Source organism: Halichoeres trimaculatus, unplaced genomic scaffold (assembly GCF_033239565.1).
Source record: "Halichoeres trimaculatus isolate MK-OKI-2021-1 unplaced genomic scaffold, fHalTri1.1 fHalTri1_scaffold_13, whole genome shotgun sequence".
Taxonomy (NCBI): domain Eukaryota; kingdom Metazoa; phylum Chordata; class Actinopteri; order Labriformes; family Labridae; genus Halichoeres; species Halichoeres trimaculatus.
In genome coordinates, this window is record NW_027437191.1 from 6,085,857 (window position 1) to 6,108,695 (window position 22,839).

At 39.3% G+C, this 22,839-nt stretch overlaps 1 protein-coding gene across 1 annotated transcript; it reads left to right on the forward strand.

The window, feature by feature from the left end:
* Positions 1 to 1,103: 1,103 nt before the first annotated feature.
* LOC141802287 (uncharacterized) lies at positions 1,104 to 21,390 on the forward strand. Its single transcript, XM_074685826.1, has 4 exons — positions 1,104 to 1,242; positions 5,778 to 8,945; positions 9,260 to 9,266; positions 19,919 to 21,390. Exons 1-4 carry the CDS (start codon positions 1,206 to 1,208, stop codon positions 21,246 to 21,248), a joined length of 4,542 nt encoding a protein of 1,513 aa, XP_074541927.1. The 5' UTR covers positions 1,104 to 1,205; the 3' UTR covers positions 21,249 to 21,390.
* The last annotated feature ends 1,449 nt before the right edge of the window (positions 21,391 to 22,839 follow it).

Here is a 22,839-nt window from a genome sequence, read left to right on the forward strand (position 1 = left end):
CAGACTGCTGAAGACGCTCAGTCCTGGACCCTGTGGAGGTGGAGGCTGGCTGAACTGGACAATGATGGACAAGCTGTCATCATCTATTTTCTTATGGACCTTTTTGCACTTTTTACTTTTGTTTTTTCGATTGCTGCTGTGACTTCAATTTTATTGTTACAATGACAATAAAGTTTTTTTCTTCTATTCTATTCTTGCAATCGCTGTATATCTTCCTCAGGTACATGCCTGAATCTCAGATATTTAAGCATCTCATCCATCATCTGTAGCTCAAAAATCATCCACATTTAAAAAATACATTTAAAACTTATACACCACATTTAATTCATCAAAATGATGTGGTTTTTTTTTTAAATATCTTGAATTACTTGGGTTTGTGATTTTCTGAACCTGCCCTCTTGTTTTTTTTTTCTTTTATGAATTGAATATTTGAATAAAGTGAGCAGGCATAATTCCTTCCTTTCAATACATTGTGGAGAGAATTGTAGACACATTGTGGACAAGAACACTGGGTATCTCTAGATTAGAAGTTTTTTACCAATTTTTTTGGCGCATGTTTATGACAAATGAAACACAAAGTAATATTCATCACCACCTTTTATGTACAATACGCAAGAGATTTAGGCAAGATAACCATGAGCATTCTGTCCCCTTGAATTAGAGAAATTATAGTGGTGAGTCAAAGAGAAACCATACACATGACTCTTACCTTAGGACCCCGTGGTACCCTTACAGATTTATCTTTTTCATTAAATTTAAGCTAAACACAATCACAAGAAATTTTTTGACTTCCTGAAACACTTGCTTATTTTCTTTCTGTGCCACTTTGTATGTGGACTTGAACTCTGTGCCTCCACCCATCATGTGTATACAAGTATCCTACATCAGGGAATATTTTACACATTTACACTTTTTTCCTCATTTCTTATTTGATTTTTTTTATCTTAATTTTTCACATTTTCTACACATTGTTTTGCTTTGCTCATGAAATGTTTCAAACAAACTTAGTTTGACATGACTTCAGAGCTTTTATTCTGAAGGGCAGCTGAGTTTACAGGAAGAAGTGTTTAGTTTCCGGGTCAGTGTCTCCAGCAGAGTGCAGGCAGCAGCTATGGATGTGCTAACGTTATTTAGGAGCAGAATAACGCTTTAACATAAGTCTACATTCATTTCTTCTTCTGTCTGTGAACGCTGGAGGTGTGGACATGTCTGGATTGCAGGATCTGGAGCCGCAGAGAGCAGGTTGGTTTATTTCCCACGGTTTGAAACGCTCATGTTTCAGGGGGCGAGCCTTTAACCATAGCTAAAGATAGCTCCAGCTGAGAGTAACATCTGCTTTTCTCTGGTTCTCTTCACTGAACCTCCTGGTAAAAGGAGTTGGTCGTCAGATTATCCATAAACAACAAGGTTATAGTCAAGCTTAGATCCCTCTTAATGTAGTGATCTTTCTCAAAGCATCCTGGTCCTGAGGAGAGCTTCTCAGGAGAAACCAGTTATGAGTAGAGAGGAGGACAAAAGAGTCTTTAAAGCCAGTGAGAAAACGATGGTAAGATGGTGTTGTAGGATAATACACTATACAATACATTTTGCATTGTTATGAACTGGTTTGGTTGTTTTCCCACATCTGGAAGTTTACTGTGGTTTAAAAATTAAAATAAAAATGCTTAAATAATCAACAGATAAACCTGAGCAGATAGTTTTGTGGCCTCAGGCTACCAGGATATTTTCTGCCAAGATTTAACTGAACACATGGGAGTGTTGATGATCTCTGAAACAGCCTCACTAACTGTAATCAATGGAAAAAGAAAAGACACATTTGTTATACAGTTGACTTCTTCCAAAAAGTTGGTTACCCACATCACCATCTTTTAGTTTAATCACTATACGTCTGGCCTCATGGGCATTTTAAGAGGGAGCAATGAAAAGAGGCAATAGATAGATCTTTGGTAACATACGTATGTTTGTTCTGAATGAAGGTGATGAAATGTCAGTTGGTTTGTTCCACCTTTAGATAGGGATGGGTACCGAATCAGGTACTTTTAAAGGTACCAACCGAATCCTGTCAAAAGTACCGGGTATCGATTCATGTAAAATCAAAAGGTACCATGTTTAGGCACCTAAATGCATCCTTGTGACTGTGAGGGAGTGGAAGAGCAGGCAATTTTCCATGCTGGACATGAACACAGCATTGCAAGTTAATATATTGAAGAATAAATATGTCAAAGTGAAAAAAATACTTTATTATGAAAAAAAATGATATTTTTTTACCACATAAACACAAAAAAGTACAGAAAATTGGTACTGTTGAATACCGGTACCGATTGCCAGGTACCAGGCATTGGTACCGCATCGTTTCAAATGTGAAAGGTACCCATCTCTACCTTTAAATGCCTAAAAGTGACAACAATACCTCACACCGTCCTGTCTCTCTTGAAGCTGAAACAAGGTCGAGAGGATGTGAGATGGTTTGGACTGGGACAGCATTGTAAAATATTCGCTTTTTGTTTATAATTTCTCTGACTTTCACAAATTACTTTATTGTTCTGTATTCCGTAAGGGGCAACTCAACAATTCCTCCTCCATTTTTCTTGGATTTTTCAAAGGAATTGTTTCCCCTTTGTCTGAAGCACCGAGACATTTTTTTCCTTTTTATGATATTTATTATTCTAACTGCATTTCCTTATAAATCATACAGCTGAGGTGGAAACCTGCAGAGTGTGAAATTGTGTCAGTATCTTCGTCAAAAGCTTTTTAAACATTTTTTTTCTTTTGGATTATACTGGGTACTAAATGACAAAGTAAGATAGGTGCTGCCTAAGAAGTACTGAATTCCCCCTACTCATCCTCAGAACCTTTACACTCTGTAAGCATGTTGTTAATCTAAAGGCCAAAAGTTTAGAAGCAACTTCTATTCACATCATTGTTTCTTAAAAATCATCACGAGTTATTTTGAGATGCATTTACTGCATGATTAGACTTTGTTTTCATTAACATGCACCATATTTTTCACTTTGCCTTAATGTATACATTAGGGCTGGACGATTAATTGAATTTTAATCTTGATTTCGATTTTGGTTAATCATGATCAAAAAAACATTATAATTGAAGAAAAATGATTGATGTGCCACAAGGTGCAGCGTGTATGTAATTCCCTGCGCTGGCAAAGCACCATGAATGCACTCGTGTTGTGTGTGCAGCCACAGCAAGTGTTTGTCAATCAGCACACGTGAAGAAAGCAGTTTACAAACATGGCAGAAAGGAAGCCTTTCCTACCAGAAAGGTAGGACTATTTCTGTCATCTGGAAGCATTTTGGCTTCAAGTTGCTGGACATCCAGCAAAAGGACATCACTTGCAAAATTGGTCATGCTGTCGTGTCTGCTCCCCAAGGCAACACGATCTATTTATTTAACCACTAAAAGCTCAGCCACAAAGTGGTCTATGACCAAGTTTTAAAGGACCAAAAGAGCAGAAAAAGAGCTAGCTTGTCAGTTTCAGTCAGCACCACAATGACAACACAGTCCTCCATTAAGGACACTCTTTACAGTGCTGCTCTATACCCCACCAGCTCCTGGAGACATCAAGAGGTAACAGAGGCTGTTACATTTATGCTAGCAAAGGACATGTGCCTCATCAGTACCGTAAGCAACCCAGGACTCCAGAAAATAATTTATTTTTGATTATTCTTTCAAGTTGTACTTCAATAAATACTCAAGTTTTGAAATTATGAATAATTGTGTTTATTAATCGTGATTTCAATATCTATCAAAATAATCAAGATTATTATTTTTGCCATAATTGTCCAGCCCAAGTATACATTGATGTTACCAGACCATTGCTGGGTAAATGTCAACCATAGAAAAGAGGGGCTTAGTTTGAGGGTTGAGAGCCATTGCAAGAGTCACAACTTCAGTGTGAAAAAAAAAAAAAAAAAATCACCATTTGCATGATTCTTGAAAAGTATGGGTATTGAGGGTCTGCATACAAAAATGTTGTTAGAATTGAAGGGTATAAAGAAGAAGGCACAGCATCACTCCATCCTCCAGCATCATGCAGTTCCACCTGGACTAAGACTTGTTGGTCAAAAGTTTGTTTTGCAGCAAGATAATGACCCTTATGTTGAGGTCTGTCAGGGTTACCCAGATAAAAACTAAGAGGGAGGTGTTCTCCAAAAGTCCCCGGACCTCACTCCAATTGAGCTTGTGTGTGATGATCAGTTAGTCAGAAAAGCATGTCCCACAAATCAGCAGTCTGACTGATGAGCTTAAGAACGCTTGGAAAGTAACTCCTGGTAAATTAAAACACAACAAGAACGAATGCCTCATGTATTCCTTGCTGTGGTTTAAGCATAAGGTGGTTGTTTTGAAGAGCGCAAAGTTTGAGCAAGATTAACTCACATATCTGATAATTATAGTAAAAATGTCTTCAGTTAAGTTAGTCCTCATATAATAATCATGTTTATTTTGTTGCAAAGCATACCAACAAAAATGTGATCTTTTTTGTACAAATTTGATCTTGCTTCCAAACTTTTGGCCTGTAGTGTACCTTTGCTTTTTAGGTCAGGATGTTTGCAAATGAAACTAGTACACATGCTCTCCCACAAAGCCATGAACAGATGGACATAATGGTGGACAAAGGTTGCCTGTGTTTGTGAGTGTATGCAGCACTTGTTATTTAACATAAAATAAAAAGTTTGAGGATAATCTCAGCAGAATTGAGTGGTTTTTGACCTTACCTGTAAAAAACGGATTCTTGATGGGAGCACATGTTGTTTTAAACCCTGTAAACACCTTTTAGCATTGATGGAGTCTTTACAGATGTGAAAGCTCCCCACGCTGTAAGCACCAACCCCCATACCAGCAGGAATGCTGGCTTAAAACTGTGAGCTGAGAACAGTGCTCCCTCTCCTCTGTAGCACCATGGACACAGCATCCATGATTTCCAAAAAGAATTCAGTTTTCCTCTTTGCCTCAGTCTTTATTATATGATCTTTAGACCAGAGGAGACAGTAGCATTTGAGGATACTGTTCAAAAACGGTTTCTTTTTTCCTAATAGAGCTTTAACTTACATTCATGGAGTCATTTCTGTTTTTTTAATGCAGTGATCTCCAATACAGAGTCCCACGTGTTGTTATTAATGAATTATTCTCTGCCACAGAGTCATACATTTTTTAATGCTGTGATGTCAAGATATTCAAAGTCTCCCTGACTGTACATTGAGGAAGGTTGTTCCACATTTTTGACACAGTTTTTTACAGACGACGCCTGCCCATCTTTACTCCTTAGAGACTCAGCCTCTCTAAGATGCTAGTTTTATATCCAGAGGTTGTAGATTTAGCATCTCTCAGGTACACAGATTATGAGGTCAGAAAAAGAGAGGCAACAGATCCTTCACAAACACTGAAGTTTTTTTTTTATTATTATTTTTTTTAAAATCACTTTAATCTTAGCATAAAAGAAAACTAGACTCATTTCTAGAAGCTAAAAAAATATAATATGGTATCTTTAACAACTTTGATGTGATTGTATATTTAGTTTCTCATTTTATTTTATTTAATTTTCTTATATTTTCCTTTTTTTTTACTTTTTAATACATTTTTTATTATTATTTTACATCCAAGCTTTCTTATTTACAATTTTAAAGGGTGTATAGCTTCTAGTTCTGTATTATTTAAGTAGTTTCTAGTCTTATGTTAACTCCTAATTAATTGTTAGACCACCAAGTCAGATTCCTTTTATAACAAAACACAACTCTGATTCTGACTCTGATTTGTTTCAGTGTTTCCTGTAAACGCCCAGAGGAGCCCCAGTCTGGACACTGAGCAGCCCCTCATTAAAGAGGAAGAGGAGGAAGTGTGGTGCAGTCAAAACGGACGGAAGCCTCAAGGACTGGAGGCATCTGCTGACAGACAGTGTCCTTTTACTTCCGTCCTTGTGAAGAGTGAAGACAATGAAGAGAAACCTCAGTTTTCTCAGCTTCATCTGGGACAAACTGAACACATGGAAACAGGAGCAGGTGGGAAGGACTCTGGAGGACCAGAACCAGCCAGGTTATTGGATCCAGAGGAACATTTTCAGCCAAAGACGGATGACAAAAGTGGAAACTCTTCTGAAGCAGAGACTGAAGACAGTGATGACTGGATGGACCCCAGAGAACAAAACTCTGCTTCAGACTTTGTAGAAAACACTGGATGTATGAGAAAAGAAACTAATAAGATAACACATACCTGCTCTGAGTGTGGAAAGACATTTAATAACAGGCAGCATCTGACCACACATTTAAGAATTCACACAGGAGAAAAACCCTTCAGCTGCTCCGTGTGCGGTAAAAAATTTAACCATGAAGGAAATCTTAACAGACACTTGGTGGTTCATTCAGGAGAGAAACGCTTCAGCTGCTCTGAATGTGATAAAAAATTTAACCTTAAAGAAATTCTGAACAGACACATGTTAATTCACACTCAAGAGAAACCCTTCAGCTGCTCTGTTTGCATGAAACGGTTTAACCATACAGCAAATCTGACCAAACACATGAGAATTCATACAGGAGAGAAACCTTTCTGCTGTCCTGAATGTGGCAAAAGATTTTATCTTAAGGGGCATCTGAACTCGCACATGTGTGTTCATAAAAGAGAAAAACCCTTCACCTGCTCTGAGTGTGGTAATAGATTTAATAGGAAAGGAAATCTGACAAAACACATGAGAACTCACTCCAAAGAGAAACCCTTCAGCTGCTCTGTTTGCGACGAAAGGTTTAATCGTGAGAACAGTTTGACGCTTCACATGGTACGTCACCGGGGAGGGAAACCCTTCAGCTGCTCTGTCTGCAGTAAAGGCTTCAACCAAAAGGGACATCTGACAAGACACATGCAGGTTCATACACGGGAGAAACTTTTCAGCTGCTCTGTGTGCAGCAAGACGTTCAACCAACAAGCCAGACTGGATTTCCACATGGCACATCACGGTGAGGAGAAACCTTACAGCTGCTCTGAGTGTGTTAAAACATTCAAAAACAAACCTGAGCTGATCCAACACATGCGCATTCACACAGGAGAGAAACCCTTCAACTGCTCAGACTGTGGTAAAAGATTTAACCACAAAGGAAACCTGAACAAACACATGAGAGTTCACACAGGGGAGAAACCATACAGCTGCTCTCTGTGCAGTAAACGGTTTAGCCTCAAGTCTAATCTGACTCATCACATGGCGCATCACAGAGGTGAGAAACTCTTTCGCTGCAGTATTTGTGACCAGAGGTTTTCTTGGCATTCACAACTGAAACGACACAAGTGTCTCAGAGCTCAGGCTCCAGAACTTCACCCAACTCAAACTGAACAGGAGAAAGAGATAGGATCAGAGTCTGATGAAGGTAACTGTGGAGGACGAGAGTCCAGCAGCAACTTAGATCCAGAATTACATCCACAGACTGAAGGCTCTTTGGAGCCTGATGCCGTCTCCCAATGTGCAGCAACATTTGACTCCATCAAGACTTCAGTTTTTGACAGTAGCAGTGATGAAACCTGTAACAACAACCACCCTCTGAGGATCAAAGAAGTCATGAACACAGGGGAGGAACTGTTCTGTGACTCAAGATGTGGGGACCATTCAGCACAAAGGCCTGACCAGAATATAACAGTCCACAAAGAGTTACAAAGAAGTACCAAGCAAGAGGACCCAGAGCTCCCACTTATAAAAGAAGAACAGGAGGAAGTGGGGATTGGTCAGGATAGTGCCTTAGAGTTCCCATTCATTGCTGTCTCTGTGAAGAGTGAGGATGATGAAGATAAGTCTTCTCAGTTTCACCAGAGAGAGTCTGAACTCGTCAAGAGAGAAGCTGGTGGAGAGGACTGTGGAGAATCAGAACCAGCCAGGTATTCGTACCCAGAGAACCATTTGCAACCAGAGACTGAGATCAAAACTGAAGAGCCTCCAGAGATCAAGACTGAAGACGCTCCTCACTCAGACGACAGCGTTGACAGTGATTTTTGGAAAGAGACCAGAAAACGACCTCCACGTCCAAACCCTGATGAGAGTACTTGCCGCTGCCTTGAATGTGGAAAAACATTTCAAAACCAGGAGGAGTTAACCACACACACAAGAACTCATACCAGGGACAAAACCTTCAGCTGCTCTGTCTGCAGCAAAACATTCAACCAAAAAGGAAATCTTACCAGACACATGGTGGTCCACACGGGATACAAACCTTTCATCTGCTCTATTTGCAGTAAAGCGTTCAATGAAAAGACACGTCTGACCAATCACATGAGAATCCACACAGGAGAGAAACCTTTCAGCTGCTCTGTTTGCAGTAGGCGATTTAGCCTTAAGTCCAGCCTGTCCCTTCACATGTCATATCACATAGGTGAGAAACCATTCGGCTGCTCTGTTTGCAGTAAAAGGTTTTATCAAAAAGGACACCTGACCACACACATGTTGGTGCACACAGAGGACAAACCCTTCGGCTGCTCCGTTTGCAGTAAAAGATTTAACCAAAAGGGGCACCTGACTACACATATGTTTGTTCACGTCGGAGAGAGACCCTTTAGTTGCTCTGTGTGCAACAAAAAATTCTACCAAAAGGGACATCTGACCACGCACATGTTGGTTCACTCTGGAAAAGAGCCCTTCAGCTGCTCCGTCTGCAGTAAAAGATTCTTCCAGAAAGGACATTTGAGTTCACACATGTTGGTTCACACAAGAGAGAAACCCTTCAGCTGCTCTGAGTGCAGCAAAAAATTCAACCACAAGTGTAATCTGAAACTTCACATGGCTCATCACAGGGGTGAAAAAAGCTGCAGATGTAGTGTTTGTGGCCAAAGATTTACTTGGTTTTATCAGTTAAAGAAACACAAGTGTGTCCACAGTCAGGCTGCAGAGCTCCATCAGAGCCACGCTGAGGAGAACAGAGCAGGGACTGATGGAGAGGACAGGGGAGGGACAGAACCAGGCAGGGACGCAGATTAAGAGAGACTGAGGTGAAAGTTAAAAACTGAGACAGAATGTAGTAAACAGAGATCAGAAACTCAAATGTACCTCTCTGTGTGTAGTGCATGTGTAAAATGTGAAAATCTCATTGGAGGTTGAAGCAGGAGAGAAACCATTCAGATGGCATGTTTGTGGTGAAAGAGGTGTTTTTTCTGGCTAAACTTTGATGATTGCAGATATTTTACCTGCTTTAGCTAACATTTATGACCACACTAAAAACCACTAGCTCTGCAACATGTTTAAAAAATTGTCATGACATCGTTTGATCATTTTTAGGATATAGGTGAATTCACAGTTGATGGTATCAGAGGAAGAATGCTTTGACTGATGATACCAAATATGTGTATGTCATGTGTGAATTAATTAGTATTATGTAACTCAGGACCAATTCCAATTCTACTCCTTAGCCCTTGGTTTTGTGCGTGAACGTCTAGTGGTGGTGTCTCAATTCTCCCTACAGTGAAGGAGAAGAGCTACACAGCCCTTGAAAGAAAGACAAACCGGGACCGCACATGAAGCCAAGGTATATGACAAATTTCCAATGAGATCAATATTTTTATCAGATGTTTAACTCTTTGCTGCTCCATGTAAATATTAGCCATGTTTTGAATGGTTGGTTGTATTTTTTTTACCCCTTTTTTCTCTCTTTTTTTTCCTTTTTTCTATTTTCTTTTTTCCCCCTTTTTTTCTTTCTTTTTTTCCCTTTTTTTTCTTTTTCTTTTTCTTTTTCTTTTTTTTTCTTTTTCCTTTTTTTCCCTTTTTTTTTTTTGGTTGGTTGTATTTTTTTAAAATCACTCATAACAATCCACCTAACGCCGCTATAGTGACAGCTACAGCTAATAATCGCTTCACCAATGTCAGACCCAAGTGACAAATTCGCACCAAACAGACTTCACTACAATAAACTGTATTTTATGAGTGATCAGATAGCTAAGCTGGATTCAGGAGCTGCATTAGCTACAAAAGCTATGAGAAGTAAATGTTTGGGTATTCATAAGCCACATATTGTATACTGTTAAAAAAAACTGTAAAAAAAAACGTCAAAAGCACTAGAAACAAAGTTTCCGGACAGATACTGAAAAATTATTGTCAGACGCTGTAAAAACATGGAACTTCATGAAATGACTGTAAAATACAGGACTAGATTTTACAGTCAAAATAAATTAAAACACAGTATTCCATAGTTTATTAATGTCCCCTATAATGTAAAATAACATATAAATTCAGTCAAAATACATTCAAATCAGATTTCTTTAAGAATAATCTCTATAATTTTACGGTAAAAAAATATATTCTACACTGTAAAAAATTACCAGGATTTCACAATATTTCACTGTATTTTCTCACAGTAAATTGCTGTATTACAACTTTACAGGACTTAACTGTAATAATTACAATATAAGACTGTAATTTTAAAATTTACAATAACAACAGTATTACTACAGTCAACTGCTGTGATATTTGCTGTTTCAATTATTACCAGGATTTTACAGCATTTTATTGCATTATTTCACCATGAAATGCTGTATTAAGACTATCCACTGCAAAAACACAGCAAATTCCATGAACTGAATTGTGGGACGTGCAGCAGATTTTCAACATTTTCAAGGTTGATGCCACCAAAGTAAGTTTAACATATTCTGTCAAGTTATTGTACCCTTGTTTTCCACCTTTACTTTATCTACATATTGTCATTTTGAACTAGTGTGAAGCTCACCATATTAATTCCTCTTTTCTCTGACGCTTTTTTATTTGCTTTTCTGACGCTTTTTTATTGCGGCCGAGGCGCAGTGACTGCTTGGTCTGGATGATCCATGCCAGTGCGGAAAAAGTGTGCTGGAAAGACCCGGTAGCGGAGACGGTCAGAGCCTCTGTTACCTCAGCAACCGGGAGAACAGACTGACCATCGGGGCGCGCATCAGAGGCCATGAAGCGCGTCACCGTGTGGGCCAGCTCCCAGCACAGATGTAAACTGTTCCTTTGTCAATAATAGGAGTACAAAATCTTTTTTAGATCACGTTAGAAACAAAGACTGTATGTCAGCTTACACTGTAAAAAGGGAATCTCTAGTCATTTGAGGTGATGTAATTTTTTTAATCAATCCAACTCAAAATTTTTAGATTAAGGTTTCCAATGTATTTTTGTGGATCATGTCAACTTGAAATTCTGCGGTAGTACAACTAATAAAAAGAAAACAGTTGGACCAAGTTAAATGAATTGCTTCAATTGGTCACACCTAAATAAATTAAGTTCTTTGAAATGAAATTAACTAGTTCATTTAACACAACTTAATAAGTCAAATAAACTAAATATTTTAATTCTTCTCAAATCAACATTTTGCATCAGTCCAACTTAAAGTTTTCAGTTGTTTCAACGCAATAATCTGCAAAACCCGAAAGGAAAACCATGGGTGAGGAGGTAACACTGTAGGTATGAGACCCTGATGCACATTAAGATACCACACAGGGCCAGTGTGTCTGTGCTCCATGGCATGGACCAGCTAGCTGTCTATGGGCCACTGCGCTGGCTGTGTGTGCTCAACAGCATAGACTGCTTGTCTTGACTGCCTGGTTGTGCTCCATGACATAGGCTGCTTGTCTTGGCTGCCTGGCTGTCTGGTTGTGCTCCACAGCATAGGCTGCTTGTCCTGTTTTACGGTAATTCCTTGGGCCTGGCAACCGTGAATTAACAGTAAAGTGTTGTTGTTTTAATGTAAACTACTGTGAAACAATTACAGTAAACTACTGTGTATTACTTATGGTAAATTGCTGTGAAAATATTTGCAGCAACTTGCTGTGAAAGTAATGCAATTATTAACCAGTAACTTACTGTAATTTTATGGTGAAATTTTTTACAGTGTAGGAAACAGTCAAATCATCTACAGTAATTTTCTGTGAAAATTCTGTTTTTCCCATTTACAATAACAAATTTGTTATGTATCAAAACAAACTCCACTTATAAAACTAAAGATAAATGTCTGCAGATTTACAGTATTAATATGTAACTTTAGAGAAAAATACCATTATTTAACAGATTTTACTAAATTATTACAGTCAAACACCTTCAATATAGTGACAATGCAAACATTTCTGCAGAAAAATACCGTTATTTTACAGCAAAACACTTTTTGTTGTGATGGTGTTTTGTAACTGTGAGTGAGGAGGGCACACAGAGGATATAAGACTCTGCTGAACAGTTAAGTATTGCATTAGGGGAACATGCTGCCTGTGCAACACTGCATGGCCCGTCTGTGTAAGTCAAATAGCATTGTTATTAAAACTTAACCAACAAAGCAAAGACCATCAACATATCTTATTTATTAAAAACAAAACAACGTAAAATCACTGGGTACAGGGTCTGCACAATGTAGCACAGACAGCCAGTCAGCTCCTTGGAGCACAGAAAGCAAGTTCGCACTAGAGAGCACAGACATGCTGTGCCCCCTTTATTGCAGGGTCTCATATCCACAGTGTGTCCTCCTCACTCATGGTTACAAGAAATGTTACAATAAAAATGACTTTGCTGTGAAATTAAAGGAAAATAGTAAAATTTTAAACAAAAACTGATGGAGGATAAAATGACCAGTGATGCATGAGAGGAAAGTGTTTTTAAGAGAAGGGCAGTGTGTTAATAACTGTTAAATTCCAGATTTGTTTTTTAACTGTGTAAAATTACTGTAAATATCTGTACATCTACTGGCATTTTGTTGTTTTATAAGAAAACAGGAAAAAATCTGTTAAAAATTTTCTGTAAAATGACATTTATTTTTGACAGTGTAGCTTCTGAATACTGTAACGTTTGCTTTTCCTAACTCAACTGTCTCATAACTCATGTAACGCAGTACATCGTAGTGAAGTCTTTTTGCTGTGAATGTGTCACCCTAATCTGACCTCAGTTTATCATCAGTTTGTAAAAATTTGTTTGGTTTGGAAGTGAATTAACACCTACCTATGACACAGCCAGTAAGAATCGAGTGGCGTCTCATTTCTAAGAGATGTGTTTTTACCCCTTCCCCTTGGCCCACAAGACAGAGGGTGAAGGGGAAGGGGAAAGAGTGACGATTGGGATTGGCCTTAAGTAAGACCTCATTTCTCTGCTGCCATCTTTGTATTGTGGTATAGTAAAAACAATGGAACAAAACCAGGATCATGTGTCCAGCTGGTGTAAACATGTTGTAAAACTTGGTGTTATATCCGTTACTGAAATGAAAAAAAAAACAAGTAGATTTTTTTCCTACAGAACTAATTTGCCTAAAATGGTTTTCAATAGTAAAGGAGTTCCCTGATTGGCTGACTGCCAGTTTGCTCCTTTTGCTTTATTCTGTGGGTGTATCTTATTCCAAACCATCTCGGTTCAGTTTTTGACAGGTGAATGTAAAGTCCAGGTCATCTCACCCTAACAGAGCCTGGAATTGTGTTTGGGGTCATTGGCCTGTTGGGAAAACATCGTCCACCCAAGATTGGGTAGCATGTCCCTTTAGAATACTGGGTAAGTGTGCTATGAAGCCTTTCGACCTTGAAGGCCTGAGTCACACAGTCATCTCTGAACAGCTGACGTTGAAGGCTCGGTCAGTGTTTTTCATGTACTGCTGCCAAAGAGTGTTAGGCCCCGTTAACACAACATTTAATCTGAAAATCCTAAAACACAGTGATAAAAATCTGTGTTTACACGGAAACCCTGAGGGACTGAAAACGCTGTAGTAAGCATGCCAGGCCTGTAGGTGGGGCTATAACTGTCTTTTGAGAGTTTTCTACCCAAGAAGAGTTAAGCCAGTCATCTGGTGTATTGGTGAATACTAAGAGCAGAAGTGGAGCAACAGATGCACATTTTGTATAAAGACAGTCAGCAGATTCAGCAGTACATGCACAGCACGGTAGTTCGCTACGAACGTAACAATGGTACTGTTGGACTGTTGTATGCGCTCCCGCGGAGCATCAGCATGATGCAGCGTTTTCACTGAAAACGCCAGCTTACTGTTTACATGGCAACAGAGGTGGCAGTGTTTCAGAAAAATCCCACTCAAGAGGCTGTTTTCAAAAGTTTGCATTTTAGGTCGGCTGAAACGCCGTTTCCATGTAAACGCGAGGCTAAAACACAACAAAACTGGCCATTCTGAGCTAAAAACATGCTAGAGGGGCGGCTTCAAACGCTAAGGTCTTCCCATATGCCCGCCCCTGACAGGCCTCCAGTGAACTTACCAATCAGAAGGAAGGGGGTTTGTGGATCAGAGAGTCTTAAGGAGACAACAGCTAAATCATAGTTTCATACAGAGGCTAAAACACGTGTTTTACGAAACACTAGAGTGAGGAAAAATAGAGATTTTGGGGGCTGGGGGAACTAGCGGGACAGTATGAAGCCTAAAAAAACAACAACATAAAATCACTACCTTTCTTTAAAGTCCACCAAAATGTGTGAAATACTCCTTCAGTTGCTGTTAAACCTAAAGACATACAGTGTTTGACATTTGGTTTCTTGGCCAACCCAGCGGGGGTCCTGGTTTCACTGCTTTTATTTTTCCTTTGAATAACTGAACCACGTTTTTCCTAATTAACAATCTCTTTAAATTCTGCAGAAATGCAGCAAATGACTTTCTGGACACGAACTGTGCCATGGGGAACGTCTGCACTTGAATCCAACTTAATCTGCTTTATTCAATTTACACAACTTTATTTTGAAGGTAACAAATCTAATACACCGGAAGTGCTTCTCTACGTGACGACGTGGCGCTTTATGAAAATGTCGGGTCTTCACTATTGTTCTCTGAGTGTCGTACGTGTTTCAGGATGTTTGAGCTGCAGCGATCAGTCTGTGATGCCTTCCTCTTGTGAAGTGATGACTCTGAATGATCTGTGTGCTGTTTCTCTTGCTACATGGTAGAAGAGGTTAGCATTAGCTTAGCATCCTCTGGAGGAAGGAGCAGGGGTAGCACGGAGCTTCGATCAAGAGGAGAATGATCATCAACAGAAGCTACTGGGTCCTCACTTCAGCTCCCAGCTTCTCTCAGACACTGCAGGTTTGTCCTTGATCAGTTTCAGTTCATTGGTATCAAAACCGGTCACCACTCAGATCCAGACAGGGGCCACTGATCAGCTGACATGGAGCCTCCCAAAACAACAGATGAGGGCTAACACCAACTTTAACATTAAGAAAAGTAAAAATCCAGTTATTTCTCAAAACTAGTACAGAAAACAGTGTATTGAATCCTCATCTTACTTTAATCTACATTGACCTCGTTACCTGCAGCAGGTCAAGAAATGGGAAGATTTTATTACATGTTGCCATTAACTGCTGTGATATACATGTCCATCACAGCAGTTAATGGCAACCGTTAATGAAAACCCCCCATTTCGTGGTATTACTATGATTTTAAGATCTGATAATACAAGTTTTAAATCATTTACCCAAAACGTGAATTCTAAGATTTAAAAAAATGGAAACTGAAAGAAATTCAATTTACACAAATGAATAAAGGCTCAGACTATCTTCTCTGCTTTTCTTCTTTCCTTCATAGTGTTTTCATTTGACGACTTCAAGATAAAAGGGTTGCATCCTCTTCAAACCATTTTAGATTATCATTATTTATTTATGTAAATAATGATAAAACTGAACACGGATGCATTCCCAAGGACTCAGTATGGAAAGCTGTACTGTATATTCAAGTTATAATCCAGTTTAAAAAACTTTTTTTTCTATTTTTGCTTTTTTTTTTTTTTTTTTTTGTAGCGTGGTAATCTCTGTTTTCCTCCAGTTCTTAATGTTACAGTGCCTCACCAGGCACTGCTGCTTTGCCATGTTATTTTGGACATTTTCTCTGTGTTAAACCCAGTTCTTTAATATTGGTACCCCTGAAAAGAAAACTGGAGAATCTTCAGGTCTCAGCTTAACCATTTATGGGTCATCACATGTAGAAGGTCAGCGCTGGATTCTTTCTGGCAGAAGTTCACTCTGGGGAAGAGCAGCTAACACAAGATAGGTTTCACACTTATACTAGGGGTGGGCGATACTGGGAATTTTGGTATCGATCCGATACCAAGTAAATACAGGGCTAGTATCAAGGATACTGATACCGACACTGAACCTTTTTACATGAAATGTAATAATCATTGAATAATTTTGTGGTTTTGCCTTGAGTTGGTTGATTCTGATTCAGATTATGGTAAAACACAACACAAGGATTTTAGGAAATGAAAATGCTTTTTATTGACAAACCCCAACAATAGAACAAAATTTTAACTGTATAAAAGTAATGAAATAATTGCTCTACCACCACAATTGTTTTAGGAAAAAAATCACAAGTGCAAAATAACAAAAAGTTCCCTCCCATTTGCACAGAGAAGCAGGAGATGGAGGAAAGTAAGGTAAATTGCTGGACGACACAAGAGAAACTTCAGTATTGATCTCATCACGCTACTATTTATCCTATACCGATACTCATCTTGATATAGATACTATCGATATTTAGATCGATAAGGCCACCCCTAACTTATACCTTCTGAGATACACACTGAATATCCAATACACACAGTCTACACAACAGTCTGCTATTGGCCAAATAATGAACATGTGAGTGCCAACAGACACACATGTTCCCTCCTAGGTGTGTATTAATATAGGTGTTTGTTCATGTGTGTGTGGCAGACGCGTACCTGAATTGTCAGAAGAAAGAAAAAAGGAGGATGGAGGAAAGGAGGGGGGAGAGGGAGGCTGAGGTCAGGGGTGATAAGCCCAACAACAGCTGTGAGGAGTCCTGCACTTCTAATCAGTAAGCTGGCCTTGGCTTCCCAGAGGAAACTTACACACAGAACTTTAGTAAAGGAGCTACTATTTAAACTCTTGTGAGGCAAACATTATGAATCCAATGAGGATAATAAAGTATAATATGCAAACAATAAATTCATTATGGTTGCACAAAAACATATAATACAATATACAGGCTAAAAATCTAACGTGTTTAAATGGCGAAAAGATAACAGCTTGCAGGTGCCATAAAAAACAACTTGTGTTGATTATATCACATTACAACCCAGGGTTCATGAAAAAAATAAAATGTCTTTTTTTAGTTGAGATAATAGTTTTTGAACTATTTGTTTTTTTTATGAATGAATGATAAAATGAATATGCCAAAATCAAAACTCATCCTGACCCTCATCAACCACACACTGTACAGTTTTTACAAAGCAGCAGATCTGTTGACACCTCCTCTTTTGACAGTGTGGCCATAATGTTCAACATAGAGATTATTTTCAGTATTACTCTTGGTTTATTTGGAGAAGACAGAACTTAAATTTGTTGTTTATAGCTGGCTCGTTAACTGTAGGTAAAAGAAGGACAGGGAGAACCTTAAAGAAACTACTGATGGTTGTTCAAACACGTAAAGAGAAAGAGACGTTGACCAAATTGAAGACACCTGTCAGGAAGGAACCACAAACCACAACACAGTGTGAGCGTTGGCAGTGTGCAAGGAAAAAAGAATGATTCAGTCATTACTGTGACTTTCAGTGAAATGTGATGTTAAAAGTTAAACAGGCTGATGTGAAGACTTTAAAGGGATAGTTCAGTTTTTTTGAAGTGGGGTTGTATGAGCTCTATGTGACCACTAAGGACATTAGATACAGTAGAAAGTTGTCTCCTCTCCCTCAGTAAGACACAAACTTTAATCAATGGTGACGAGGAAATAGACGCTAACAGGGACAGACTGTACCAAATTCAAAGGCTATTTTCTCTGCCTACAAGAACTAACATCAAAAAGTAATACCACAGTTTAAGAGTACACTACATAAAATATTTTTTAAGTGCATTAAGTCTTTGGAAATATAAACATTTATCTGGACCTAACTAACTGGTCATGTGTCCTTCCGCGCAGTGCTAGTGCGCTCCGTCCCCCCTCCTCCTTTCAGCTGTAGGGAATGTAAACAAGCTGTGCTTCGGGCACCAGTTGTAGCCTCGTGTAAGTTTGATCAAGTATCGTAATTCTTTTGTTTGTACTCTAAGGATTGTGAGGCAGTGTAGGAAATTCAAAATGAGTGACTATGACAGCGACAATGAAGTTCCATTCACTTTGGAACCAAAAGGATACCCGCATGAAGCAAGTAGCTACACAGAAGAAGAGCTGCTACAGATAGCGACTGAAAGGAATACAGAGGAAACATCCACGGACACTGGACATCAAGATAGAGTCGGAAATACTCAGTGGTGTAAATGTCTGAGCTGTGACTCAATGCCCATGGATGCTGAGTGTTACTGCTGTCACGAGTGGAACTTGGTTACAAACACTCTTCAGGATTTGTCTGAGTTAGAGGACACTGCTGGCTCTCAAGCCGTCTGTGTAACTCATCACACAGATTTCCCCTGCTCTTCTGAATTCTGGAGTGTCCTGTAACAGCAACAACAACAGCAACAGTCGTGGCAGCAGTAACACTCAGCATTTCGATGTCCTGTGTCCGTGGATGTTTCCTCTGTATTCCTTTCAGTCTCCATCTGTAGCAGCTCCTCTTCTGTGTACTCCAGTTCATACAGGTATCCTTTTGGTTCCAAAGTGAATGGAACTTCATCGTCACTGTCATAGTCACTCATTTTGAATTTCCTACGCTGCCTCACAATCCTTAGAGTACAAACAAAAGAATTACGATACTTGATCAAACTTACACGAGGCTAAAACCAGCGCTCGAAGCATAGTTTGTTTACATTCCCTACAGCTGAGAGGAGGAGGGGGGACGGAGCGCACTAGCGCTGTGCGGAAGGACACATGACCAGTTAGTTAGGTCCAGATAAATGTTTATATTTCCGAAGACTTAATGCACTTAAAAAATATTTTATGTAGCGTACTCTTAAACTGTAGTTTTACTTTTTGATGTTAGTTCTTGTAGGCAGAGAAAATAGCCTTTGAATTTGGTACCGTCTGTCCTTGTTAGCCCCTATTTCCTCACCACCATTGATTACAGTTTGTGTCTTACTGAGGGAGAGGAGACAACTTTCTACTGTATCTAATGTCCTTAGTGGTCACATAGAGCTCATACAACCCCACTTCAAAAAAACTGAACTATCCCTTTAATATTAAACACAAATGCTGCATTTTCTCTCATTTAAAGCTCTTTTTTTTGCAGTGTGAATATAATTCTAAATCATTAAAACCAACGCTCTGCATTGACTGGCCTCATACAACAGGGTTTAGAGAAGAGTACATGTGGAAAAACAATCATTGTTGATATTTGAGAGTTTAGCTAACATTACGCTCTCTGCATGACTCCATTATCCGTGGACGCTTACCAGACTGTGACAGACCAAACATGTGTCAATTAATTTAGAAACCCTCCCAGACCAGAAAAAGCACAGACTGCTGAGTCTGAGACCCGGTGCATAATAAAAGAATCAGAAAACTACGTCCAGAGAACTTTACCAGATCAGAATATTAACGGTTGAGTAGTTCAGGATTACTAATAAGACTGGTTAATAGTTTGATAATGTTCTGTAATTTTACCATTATCATAAAATCTAAATGTTAATAATATTTTAAAGGTTCACTTATTATTTCCTTTCTTTATTGAGTCCATTGGTCATAACCTCTGCCTCAAACCAACTTTTTTCTCAAATAAGCAAAATAAAAACTTGATTTAGAATACCAGCAGTTATTTAGACCTGGTTAACTGAAATTAGATAAAGAAGATGTATTAAATAACAGCTGCTGACATCATTGGTGTTTCAGTGTAAAGTGTGACCCTGTTAACTGGTGACTCTCAGTGGTTAATCACTGATACCTCTAGCTGATGTGGTCATTTCTGACAGCTGACCACATAACAATTGTACATTTTTTACGCTGCTTGTTTGAAGAATTATTTGAATTTAGTGTTTGAAGAACTTGTCTGAGTGAATGATGATATGTCATTAGGTGATGTGTTCCACTTCTTCTGTTAATTTTTTATGAACTTTGTCTTGCAGACATCCAGCAGCTGTAAAGAAGAAAAGTAAAGAAGACCTCCTCCATGAGCAGCAGGAGTGGAGCCCCGCTATGGACCAGCAGGACACTGAGTCCACATACATTAAAAAGGAACAGGAGGAAGTGTGGAGCTGGCAGGAAGGAGAGCAGCTAGAGTTTCCCTTCACTCTTGTCACAGTAAAAAGTGAAGACGATGAAGGAGAACCTCAGTCCTCACAGACTCATCAAAGCCAGACTAAAGAGGTGGGAACCAGCACTGGTGGAGAGGAGTATGGAGGAGTATGGCCAGCCAGGAACTCAGATCCAGAGAGATTTTCACAAATCGAGACCAAGGTCAAGACTGAAGACTGTTCTGAACCAGAAACTGAAACCAGTGATGATAATAAGAAGGACACCAGAGAACCAAAGCTAGGTTTAAACTCTGTGGAAAACATGAAAAATACAACAACAAAGGCTGAGAAGAAAACCCATAGCTGTGCTGAGTGTGGTAAAACATTCACAGAAAAACGGAATCTGAACAGACACTTGAGGATTCACTCTGGGGAGAAACCTTTCAGCTGCTCCAAGTGCAGTAAAAGGTTCAACCAAAAAGTGGAACTGACCTCCCACATGTTGGTTCATACAGAAGAAAAACCCCTCAGCTGCTCTGAGTGTGGTAAAAGATTCAAACACAAAGGAAGTCTGGCCACCCACATGTTTATTCACACAGGGGAGAAACCCTTCAGCTGCTCTGGCTGCAGTAAAAAGTTCCACCATGTTGGAGATCTGAGGTCACACATGAAACGTCACAGTGGAGAGAAACCCTTCAGCTGCTCTGACTGTGGGAAAAGATTCAAACACAAAGGAAGTCTAACCACACATGAGTTAGTTCACACAGGAGAGAAACCATATATCTGCGCTCTCTGCAGTAAAAGATATTACCGCATCGGGTTTCTCAGATCACACATGTTGGTTCACACAGGGGAGAAACCCTTCAGCTGCACTGAGTGCAATAAAAAATTCAACAGAAAAGACACTTTGACCAGACACATGTTGGTTCACACGGGAGAGAAACCCTTCAGCTGCAGAGTCTGTGACCAAAGATTCTCTTGGTCGTATCAGGTAAAACAACACAAGTGTGTTGGCGGTCAGACTTCTGAGCATCATCAAAACCAAACGGAGGAGGAGACCAGAGAGGCAGGAACAGGAGCTGACAGTGAGAGCTGTGGAGGGGCACAACCAGCTCTGGACTCAGATCCAGAAAACCCTTTACAACTAGAGATTGTGATTAAGACTGAAGACTCTTCAGAGCCTGAGCCTGAACCTGAGACTGAAACTAGTGAAGAAGATTAAAAGGAGACACCAGAACTTTGGTCAACTTCCTCCAAACATTGGTTAGAAACCCTTTCTCTGCTCAGAGTGTGGTGACACACACAGCTGGAGTTACCTTCTGAGCAAACAAGAAGTCCTTTGTTTTAATGTTGGTGTTGAAAAATGGTTTACACAGAAAGATTTTTTCATGAAAGCGCTTAAACCAGTAAAATGGGTTCAGCTTTGTCTTGGATTCTGGTGTTTTCTAAGTTTAACTTTTTGTTGACTTTCTGTCTGCACCTCACAGCTGTTAGATGTCATCACAATACTTCTCCTGTTTCTATGATTTTGTGAGGTTGGGGTAAAAATACTGACAGCATCAGATCAGAGAATTTTTTGGCTGACCTTGAGATGATTAATATTTGTTAGCTTTGTACAGATTTTAGCTCATATGTTTATATCTAACCCAAATGTTACTGCTTTGAATGAATCCTGTTAGGTGTGAAACAGTTGTGATGAACTGAATGATGATCTGACAACGCGTCTCACTGATTTAACTCCACTGTATCATGTGTCATTGTTTCTTATCTAATAGTATTTATGTAAAGACACACATTTATCCAGGTGTTGTTGCTGTTCCATGTGTTGTCCTCTAGCTCTGGCTCATGAAGAATTAAACATTTCAACCAACTGGAGGTAATTGTTGAGTTGTTTTAAGACGTGATGCCACCCAGCCCAGAGGCCTCCAGGAAACAGAGGGACAGAAAAGAAGGATTCACTCTGTTTCACAAAGACAACTTAAGCCAAGATAAATTCCCTGTCCAACAGATATTTGTAGATATGGATTTCTTTAAGGTTGAAAGGTGCTGACTGAATATTTGTATGTGAGCAGGCAGTTGGCCAGCTGTGTGGACTGATCATGTGATTCTTTAAAACCAGAGTGACTCGTGTGTCATCACTTCAGACCTCTGTTTCTTGGCACTTATGGTGCTCTTTTGTTGAAGGCTCATTCTGCTGATACTTTCATTGAAACCAAAGGTTTAATCTGAGGTTCTCAGTGTTTAAAACTATTTCTCTATTTCTACAGCTGTTATTAAAAACAGAGACACAGTGAGATCTGTGTCATGATTTGAGATTTAACTTTAGTTTGAGACAGAGACCTTCAGGGTTTATAAAAGTCTTCTATCAACACAAATAATAAAGCTCATAATAACATAATTTAACAATATCCGCATGCCCGCAATAGTGGGGCTTAAAAGCTTCAGCACCACGGAGAGCGACTATGCCATTTGTAAGTCCAAGAATGAAGGCCATGAATGAATTCCTGATTATAATGGATTACTCATTAAACACTGTTGTTTATGAAAATCCACTGAAACCAGCCGCTCCCGTCCAGAACATGGACACTCCCCAACATATCAAGTGGGTGTCATAATGATGCGGTCGCTCCCCATGGTGCTGAACTGCCTTGTGTTGTTTTATCATTATTGACCATGGCCTCATGTTTTTGTTGTTCTCATGGTTTGCTTTACTTTATGTCCACTTGATGGACTTTAACAGGACCCAGTCATTTGCCCCGCCACTGACCCTGCTCTGATTTGTTCCACTATTGAATCATAGAGTGGCTTTTCAT